Source organism: Kogia breviceps, chromosome 3 (assembly GCF_026419965.1).
Source record: "Kogia breviceps isolate mKogBre1 chromosome 3, mKogBre1 haplotype 1, whole genome shotgun sequence".
In the NCBI taxonomy this organism is placed as follows: domain Eukaryota; kingdom Metazoa; phylum Chordata; class Mammalia; order Artiodactyla; family Physeteridae; genus Kogia; species Kogia breviceps.
The window spans coordinates 70072847-70082946 of NC_081312.1; the positions used below are offsets into that span (position 1 = coordinate 70072847).

Consider the following 10100-nt stretch of genomic DNA (forward strand, 5'->3'; position numbering starts at 1 on the left):
TCATGTACACTTGATTTCCAATTTTGAAAAAAGTGGAAGAAACATATTTGGAAGAATCCTTTCACTGCTCTAGCTTAAGTAAGTCGTTTTCTCAATGTTTTATAGATTAATAATTTGTATTAACTTGTATCAGACAAACTCAAATAAAATACTTAAAACCTGGAAATAAATTGTAATTTGTGATTTCAAGTTTTAAGTTGTGATCACTGAGCACTTTCAGTTCCAAATCTCAAAAAAAGCAAACTTCATCTCATTAAAAACAATCATAAGTATGAAAGAAGAAAAGCTTCAAAAAGTTTCAAAGTGTTTTTCTGGCATAAGCTAATTTTAACTGGCAAAGGTTGGGAAAACAAATATCAACACAACATTACAACCAATTTGTTGCAAAAAACCCCCCCAAAAAAACCCCAATTAAATGCCAAGCTAGATTTCTGTGTTTTTGAAGACGATAACTTGAGGGATTATAGGACAGACTGAGATAAATGAAACGTTCACATTGGGCTTCAGGAGGCCTTCACACAGTTCTTTCTCTCTGTATATACCCCTTCGTATCTAGTATGCGTATTAAACAAACTATTCTTACTTCTAATCACATCGTCATATATGTAACTCGGACACATATCCAAGTAGAACTTTTCCACTCCAGTCCTTAGTTCCTAATGAATTCAAAGAAGTCAATTTTACTCCCGACCTCAAAACATTTTGCCATTGAAAATCTATTTCTCAATCATGCAACAATCACAAATAAGTATGGTTATTTAATATGGACAGAAAAAAAATACTCAAGGAGGAAATCTTTCTTCTATATCTATGTCCCCTTACCTCAATGTGAGTCCAACTCTTTTTAACTTTTGATAGTCAAAAGACTATATTTCTTTTGTCCCAGTACATTCTTATTCCACTAATAAAATCCATGGTAAAAAGGGAACAATACATCATCACCTTTTTCAGTCTAAACACATGCTTGTGAGCTGTTTTGGATTACAAATGTGTAATGGGGATTTCCTTTGCCTAACCTTATTCACTTGGACTCTATTACTATTTTAAATATCAGCCATACATTTGGCTTCTAAAACAATTTATTTGTGGAATTTTCTTTCATGCTTCACTCTAAAGAATTGTTAAATTTCAAGAAACTTGGACCTCTGGTGAAACTGCTCTCATAAGAAGAAAATAAAATTATGTCCAGTCTGCTTAAAGGACATAATTAAACTAGCTGTCTTGGTCTACTTTGGTCCATTTCCCATTTGTGTATATTTGGTTCCAGCTCTTTTAATTTTTCCTGGCTCTTATCTGTCTTTCTTAGACCTCTCTCTCACTCTCTCTCTCATTCATTCTTTCCTTTTGGTAGCAGGGGATTTTTTTTTTTTTTTTTTGGCTTTAAGATCCTCTTTCCCTTTCCTCCCTCTAGCTCTCTCTTCCTCTATCTCTCCATTCCACAGCCCATCCATCCCCATGTTCCAATATTAATAACTATTCTGTATTTCTATTTCAAATCTGTTTGAATCAGCCTCCTTCTCTACTAGGCTTTTTTTTTTTTTTTTCTCTCTCTCTCTTTCTCCTGACCAACTCTCTAAGTGTTTGCTGATAACATCTTGGGGACAGATTATTTTTCATTGGGCCCTTTGTAAGAAGTAGCCAGCTTATTGCATTACTGCAGAACACATTTCAGACTATACAATTGTAACAAACGAACAACTTGTCCTCCACGGACTCACCACAGGATCCAATTAGTTACTAAACCTTTTAGTTAGGTTTTCTAATTATTTTCTGGAGTCACAGCAATTGAACTGCTGAAACAATTCAAAAAAATGTTTTCATTTTGCTTCAGGTTTATATATATGCATATATATGCATGCATACGTATATTGAAAGTTAAAACAAAATTATGACTGTAAGCAAAAGGACAGATTTCTAGATTAAACTAAACAGACATATTTAAAAGTGAATCAAATAAATACCTCTATGATGTAAAAATGAAAGAAAAGGAGAGAGAGGCATTTTACTTCTTCTGAACATCTAGAATTTTAAGTTGTTATAATTAAAAAAATATAAACATTGATCTGCAAGTCATTACAACAGGTGATCACTTCAGCAAAATCTATATTGCAACTTCAGCACATCTTTATTAGAACTCTTTCATTGTGGGTAAACAGCCACAAAAATAAATGCTGACTTAGAAAGTATAAATACAAATATTTAAACAAAAATATTTGCAGCATTCATAGCGCAAATTGTACTTGAACTGAAGGGCTCTGTGTGTCTATATATATATATATATATATATATATATATTACATATGTGTGCATTATATTCACTATCTAACCATATACATATATTTGTTTATAATTTGCCAAGTGCTATAAACAAGATACCTGAAACAAAATATATAAAAAGCATTCTATCAACTGATTTGAAAATAAACACAAGGTAAATAGCTATGCACATAAAATTAAATAATCTCTTTTTGCTGTATATCTACAGAAACTTAAAGATATCAGCTGAAAAGCCTATATTTTGTTTAAAGCTAGCGTTTATTAAATAGCCTGCTCCTTGTAAAATTTGACTCCACAATGGAAAAAAATATTATTTTCATTTAAAAAGTCTTAGTTCAAATGAAAGGAGCAGTTTAAATTTTAGTTGGCTGAAAAAGCCTTTGAATTCCCTAGAACTTTTAATGGTCTTTCAAAAATTAGCTCTATTTAATAAAAGAGACAAAAGTATCAAGATATATATGAATTTAGCCTATTTTTTATTTCTGTGTGTTCATAGTAAACATTTTTGTAAGTGACAAACACGGGCATATGACCACAGTATCACAATCAAGAAATTTTAAGACAACATTAACAATCACTCAAATTTATGCGGCATCTGCGCAACACAGGTTACATATTTGCAAGGTTTACCTATAAGTACAATAGGTATTAACATTTCACTACATTTAGAAAAAATAAAAGTGACCTGTTAGTGACCACATACATCAAAATATACACAACACAAACTGAAGGCAATCATTAATTTTGTCCCCTTCCGATTCTCCGATTCATTTGAATAGGCAGTGCTGCCAACTGAAACAACTTTCTTTTTTTTTTCTTTTTTTTTAAAACTTAGTATACCAAGTGCATTTTCCAGAACCCAATCTTTGGTCTAAAAGTAAACAAAAGAAAAAAAACAGGTTTTTTTAAAAGAAAAAACAAAACAATAAATGGCCAAAATAATTTCTTGGGTACCTTTACTACGAATGCTTCTTAAATACAAATTACAGTTTAACATTTTTAAACTCTCCCCATAATTTAGGTTGTTCTCAATGTCTGCATCCACCATAAAGATCCATGATAATTTATAATACTGCACACATGGAAATCTGGCGGCTCTTAAGGACAGACTTGTCAGGTTTGAATGAAATGGCAAAGCAGTCACTATTTAGATACACATTCTACTATAATTTTGACTTCCAAACCTTATATTCTACAATGTATTCTCCCCACATTGCACCTCGCTGACACTCCACACCTTGTTAGAATAGTAAACAACCCTAAGACTGAACAAACGTACAGAAATGCGGGGGGGCTTAATAAAAAATACCTGGACTTATTTTTTAATTATCATTTACAATGCAAATGTGTGTAAAACGTTCACTTACAGTCTGGTCCCAAGGATGTTAATGTATTAAAGGGTTGGAAGAAGACCCCTGATTTTGATGTGTGAAATAATCAGACAGTCCCCCAGACAGTCCCGTCGTGAAACTTGGCAAAGAGGGTCTTAAAGACTCACAGGGCAGGGTCGAGGGGGCCTGCGGAGACGTGGACGAGGACGCGGCCCGGGCGCTCATGGACGTGCTGCTCTGCGAAGTCATTGACGGGTGCGGGACGTGGGGGAAAAAGTAACTGGTCTGGCCCGCGAGCAGGTTGACCGAGCAGGGGTTGAGGGAGTAGGTCCCGGAGCAGGGCACCGACAGGCCGCAGGGCACCGAGGCGGCGAGCGCGGCGGCCGTTAGGTGGTGCGTGGCGTACGGGATCTCCCCGTTGACCAGACGGTCCACGCTCAGGCCGTTGGCTGTGGAGAAGGAGTGGTTGTTGCCCAGCGAGTTCTGAGTCAACACGGAGCTGTAGGGCATGGGGTGGCTGGGGTAGGCCGACGTGGTGCCGTTGTAACTCAAAGTGCTGCTGGCGCGGGGGTGGTGCAGGGACAGGAAGGGCGACATGGGCCAGTAGAGGGAGCCGGCGCGGTCCATGAAGGTGAGGCCGGTGGAGGTGAGGCGCGCCCCGCGCTTGAAGGCCAGCTTGGCCCGCGACGTGGTGGAGCGGCGCCGCAGCTTGCCCGTGGTGCCGCCGATGAACACGTCGTCGCTCGAGGGGTCCAGCATCCAGTAGTTGCCCTTGCCCGGGTCGTCATAGTGGCGCGGCACCTTCACGAAGCACTTGTTGAGGGACAGGTTGTGGCGAATGGAGTTCTGCCAGCCCTGCTTGTTCTCGCGGTAGTAGGGGAAGTTCTTCATGATGAACTCGTAGATGCCATTGAGCGTGAGCCGCTTCTCAGGGCTCTGCCGGATGGCCATCATGATGAGCGCGTTGTAGCTGAACGGTGGCTTCTCATACTTGCCGTTCTTCTTCTCGCCCTCCTTGCCCCCCTCCCCGTCCTTGCCGCCCTCGCCCGCCCCCTTCTTCTCCTCCCCCCCAGCGCCGGCGCCCTTCTCTTTCTCGTCCGGCCCGACGGGCGCCAGCTCCCCGGGCCCGCCGCCCGGCTCGCCCTTGCCGCCCAGCCCGTCCGCTTTGGCCCCGTCCAGGGCGGCGGCCGGGGGCGGCGGAGGCGGCGGCGGCGGGAGCAGCAGCTGCTGGGGGCCCTTGTCGTCGTCGGTGGCCGGGGCGCCCCGTGCCGGGGGCGGCGGCGGCGGCGGCGGTTGCTGCTGTGGCGGCGGCGGCGGCGGTTGCGGGGCGGGCGGCGGCGGGTGGTGGTGGTGGTGGTGGTGGTGGTGGTGGTGCTGGGGGTGGTGGCTGTTGTGGTGGCCGTGGCTCGCGTGGTGGTTGTCGTTCTGGACCGCCTCTGGCACCAGGCTGTTGATGCTGAACGAGGACTTGGGGATCATTTTCACCTCTTTCCTATCTCCCATGTCCAGCATCACCCAGTCGTCGGGGGGAAACGGCGGCGGCGGCAGCGGCGCGGGAGCGGGGCAGCGGAGCGGCGGGCGGCGGCGACCGGTGGGTGCCGAGCGGGGCGCGGGCTGCGCGGGCGGCGGCGGCGGCGGCACTGAGCGCTTCGGCAGCAGCGCAGTTGGACCGCAGGCTCCGGCGCTGGCAAGTCATGTAGCAAGAGCAGCAACCACCCCTCAGGAATTAGAAGAAAAAAAAAAGGGGGGAAAGAAAAAAAGAAAGAGAGAGAAAAAAAGAAACAACCACCGCCCCGGGGGTGAAGCTCCCTCGCTCCCAACTCTACTTCTTGGTCTCCCCCCCACCCCCCGCTCCCCCCCCCCTGCTGCTTCCTCCTCCTCCTCCTCCTCCTCCTCCTCCTCGTCCTCCTCCTCCTCCTCCTCCTCCTCCTCCTCCTCCTCTCGCAGCAGCAGTCACAGCAGCAGCAGCAGCAGCAGCAGCCCAAAGGGGGGGAGAGCCGGGCGGCGGGCGGGCGCGTCCCGGAGCGGCCGCGGCGAGGATGGGGAGACAGCGATCGAGGCGGCTATAGCCACAATTAATTTTCCGAGCTACAGGCGCACACTAGGGCTGTAAAAAAATTTTTGGTTTAACCTTTCCTGCCGCTGGGCCAATCAGAGCCGGCGGCGTGCGGGAGCGTCTCTCCTGCCGTCGACCAATCGGCGGGTCCGGGCCCACCCACCCCGCCCCACCCCGCCCCGCCCTCCGGCTCCCGCCCCCTCGGGCGCTCGCCTCCCCCTCTCCTCGGGCTTCGGCCTCGCGGCCGCGCGGAGCCGCGTAGGGATACGCCTGTGGGAGCACGCTGCGCCGCGGCCCTTCTCTGCGCCCCTTCCACCCGTTCTACCCCACGCGTCTGCTCAACCGAAATCCCCCTCTTAGGGCAAATATCTCACATTTCCGGCTTCCTTCTCATGTATTGGGTCATTTTCGTTTGAGCGTCAATATTTGTCCTTATTGATTAAAGTTTGTATCCAATTTTATGTTTAAAAGCGGGGGCGGGGGCGGCGGCGGCGGTGGTGGAGAGAAGAGTGGGAGTGTAGGGAGAGGATGCAGGGAGAGGGCAGGAAATGGAGAAGGGAGAGGCGAGGCACTACTTTCCCGAGTCGGCCTTGCAGGCCCGGGTCCGGCATTTCGGAGCCCGTAGGAAAACTGTGCCCCTAGTAGGTAACACTGCTCCGAGGTTTCGGAGGGTTAGGGAGGGAAGGCCCACCTCTGGCGTGGGAGGGAGGGTCTCCTATACCTTGGGGGAGGAGGGTCCGGCAGAGGTTTGGAAATGAAGGGGTGAGGAGGAGGAAGTGGGCTGGCGAGCGCGGGGCCAAACGGGTTACTTACTCGGTTCCTGCGGCTCGGGCGGCGGCGAGCTCGGGCGCCGCCGGGAAGCCAGGCCTGGGGCTCCCGGCGCTGCGGCGGCGGGCGAGGGCGGCTCAGTGGTGGGCGCGTTTGATGGCCTTCCGAAATGAGGGGTGCTCAGAGAGAAAACAATACCACACAATCTCGAAATAAACCAGGTAACACATGCTCTCTATGTGTGTCTCTTCCTTCCCCTTCTCTCCCGCTCCAGACCTTCGCTCATGCTCTGGGTGACTCGGTGCCGTTTTCTCTTCGCCGCTCCAGCTTTTCCTCAGCTTCTAATCCGAATTGGAAGCGGGTAGCCGCGAGCTCTCACCCTGGAAATGTTTTCATTTTGCTTGTTGACATTGGAGGGAAAATAAGGGTGGGCGTCTATTTCTTTCCGGTTTTTTTTAAGCCTTCCTATTTTCACTCCCTCTTTTCTCTTTCTTTCCGTTTCTCAAATGCTTTTAATTTGTAAGGGCCTTAATCCTGAAATAACCGCATGCTTCAGCCGGCCCTTTCCCATCCTGAATGCTGCTTGCTGGAAGGCGCCTAGGAGCCTTGGGAACGTGGGTCCCACAATTCCAGCTTCTTGGGCTTTAGGACTGGGAAGGTTCGGTTGAGGGTTGAAGTGAGTGGGGAGATTGTGATTCGGGGGCTTTAAAGGGATCCCGTGGCCAGGGGCAGGGCTAAGGCCCAGCATTTCCCAGGGATTGGAATTTGGTGCAGGGCATACTGATCAAAGGCTGTTTCATCCCACATGGGCACGAAACATACCACGTTTTACGGAGGATGTAGCCTGAGAGAAGAGGGAGGTAGAGGAGAAGCATAAATGAAAAGCACCTTTTCACTCTGTAAGGTAAATAATCGTAAAATGTAAACCTTTCTTCACCTTGATAAACTCTCAAATTATCTGACAGATTTGGTATTTACGAAAACGAAGGAAGAAAAAGCAATGCTTATGTACGTTGTTAAATTTCAATTCTAATATAAAGAATGCAATTGATGAATACTCAGGTTAATAGGGAGTTATTCCACTCTTCCCCATCCCACCCCCACCTTGAAATTATGAGAGAGAGAGAGAATAAACTGAAGAGAATAGACAATTATAAATAGATAATGATTTTAAAATATGGATCTATTAGGAATGCCATTAAGGAGCTTTGAACATTGGACTAACCTCAACTATCCATTCACTGTATGTGTGTCTTCCCCCTATTTCTCCATAAGTCCTTACTTTAAAACAAACTATATTTACATGTGGGAAAATTCAAGGGTTCCAGCTATCGCCCTTGGTGGTGACATGGCCCCAGACTTTGACTTCTAAGCTCCGGATTTCTTACAGAGCCGGGTGAGCTCATGGGTTTTGCGGACCCGGCTGGAGAGATCTGTGGGCCTTCCTCTTTCTGCTCACTTTTCCTCCTCCCACTCTTCTCCCCTCCGCTGGCCTGTTATTCCTCCTTTTCCTCAACTCGCATTCCTGCCTCCTCCCCTCTTCCCGCCTCCTCCCCTCACTCCCCCCACCCCTCTTCTCCTTCTATTCCACTCCCTCACTCCATTCCTCCACCTACTCCTCCCCATTTCCCCCCCACAGCCCCCCTTCTCATCACCACTTATAATGGCACACAAGGGCTCCCTCTGAGGTGGACGGCCCGGTACGTTTTCGTAGTCGGTCTAGCGTGAAATGATTCGGTGTAACCGGATTCTTGGGAAAGGACAGGTTACGTAAACATTTACTGATGTGGAGTAACTATACTATTTGTACTCTGATATGCAGGAAGGAAAGTGTTGATTAACACAGAAGAAAAAAAAGCGAAATTAGCTGATTGCATGCTCATAAGTGCAAGCTGTCATTGAACTGCTTTTAAAATAGACACAGCTGGGTGTTTGTGTTGAAAAATTTCTTGTGTTTTTGCTAATACTGAAATAAGCATGATTTTGTATACCAAACATTTTCAGATCATTAAAATTTGTAATCTGTGCTGGTTTTAAACACAAAGAAAAGAAACAGAATCATTTCGATGTAAAATTTGCTGATATTATATTAACTCAATCAGGTCTGTACAAATTGTGCATTGTGCCTCCTAAAATCTGTTTGATCAATTTAATACACAAAGTGCCAAACGTGGGTATTGTTTGTTAACATTGGACATTTTATTCAAATCCAAGCTCAGCAGCAAACTGGAGGAGCACTCCTTGAATACAACACCAGCACTGACTGATGAATTTTTAATGTTTTAAGGTGTTTCTTAGGTCAAAGCTGAGTGTTCATTGTTTTGTAATCCTGCATAAAATTTTAGCAGGTGAAAATAAGTTTTTCTTCTGTTTACTTTCAAATAGCAAAAACTGGAGTCTGCTAATGAGAGCTGGAATAATCTGATTTTATGTGCCAGGAGCTTATATTGACTGGGAAAATGTTTTGCATGCAAATTAAAAATGTGTTATATTATTTTAAGGATTGCATGGATGCAAGTCTTAAAATAGCATATTTGTATAGGAGTAAATAGATTCCAGTTTAATATAATGATATTAAAGATATATTCTTCCTAATGACAAAGGTTAGTTGCAATTTGGAGGGGAGGTGAGTTTGAATTCCTTTTAATAATTTTAATTAGACTTTATGGTGAAATAGAGTGATATATGTATACACACACACACACTCACACACATATATATATATGGGCTTGTTCAACAAAACATGCACTGTTTACTCAGCAGCCCACATTTGTCTCAGCAGTGGCTTCTTTTTAGAACTGCTACTAGATGAAATGGAGGGGGAGGGGGCTCTTGGACAGAGTATTGTGCAAGTTGAAAGTCCCTGGATGGAGCTTTGTATATCCTACCGGCCAATTTGGGTGCAAATTGGATTTGAACGACTGCCCACATCCACCTCAGGCCTCTTTCCTAAACACAAGAAGCCCTAACTCTGTATTTCCACCTCATTCAGTCTCTGTGATTACCTTCAGAAGACAGAGGGCATCCGGTGGTCTCAGATTTGAAAAAATTCTATATCACTTTAATATTGTCTCATCATCAGCTTAATCTTGATCTCTCAAACACATAGATCTATAAATGTACACTGTTAACGTCAAAGTCTAAGTCAGAGCAAATGTAATTTTCTGTGATATATAATGGTAAACAACTTCTCTGTCTGCCTCCCCCTTCACCCTCCAAAAGAGGACAGGCCTTGTAAAGTTAGTGAGCAGTTCCAATGGAAGAATTCCTTGGGAAATGAATTAGATTATTCCGTCTCTAGTCTTAATTAATAGCCAAGGCCCCACAGCCAACTGCAGGGAGCAGCACGTTTAGTTTCTCCATCTGGTGGTGCTACATTGAGTCTTCCTTAGGGCCTATTTCCCGCTTTTGGTCTGTGCCTTGCTTCTTTTTTCCTTGTTACCTGCCGGTTAAAGGAGGGCGAACCATTTTTGCCTAAAATCCACCCTGTTCTCGGCTCCCTGGATAGGGTGTCCTTGTAGCGGCGCCCAGCGCCAGGCTCTGGGTAAAGCTCTCTTCCTGCAGATGCAAGGGGAGTCCCTGACCCTGTGACGTTTGTGAGTGAGCGGAACCCTTGCGGAGGCATCCAGGTATTTCCAGAGATCCTGTGACTATCAAGGTCTGCTTTC

General features: G+C 45.7%; 1 protein-coding gene across 1 annotated transcript; it reads right to left on the reverse strand.

The window, feature by feature from the left end:
- Window positions 1–2739: 2739 nt before the first annotated feature.
- Window positions 2740–5209, reverse strand: FOXG1 (forkhead box G1). Its single transcript, XM_059057075.2, has one exon. It carries the CDS (start codon window positions 5118–5120, stop codon window positions 3663–3665), a length of 1458 nt encoding a protein of 485 aa, XP_058913058.1. The 5' UTR covers window positions 5121–5209; the 3' UTR covers window positions 2740–3662.
- Between the last annotated feature and the right edge of the window lie 4891 nt (window positions 5210–10100).

Coding starts and splice junctions, on each gene's coding strand:
- FOXG1 (XM_059057075.2), bottom strand. CDS start 5,120: ATGCTGGACATGGGAGATAGGAAAGAGGTGAAAATGATCCCCAAGTCC.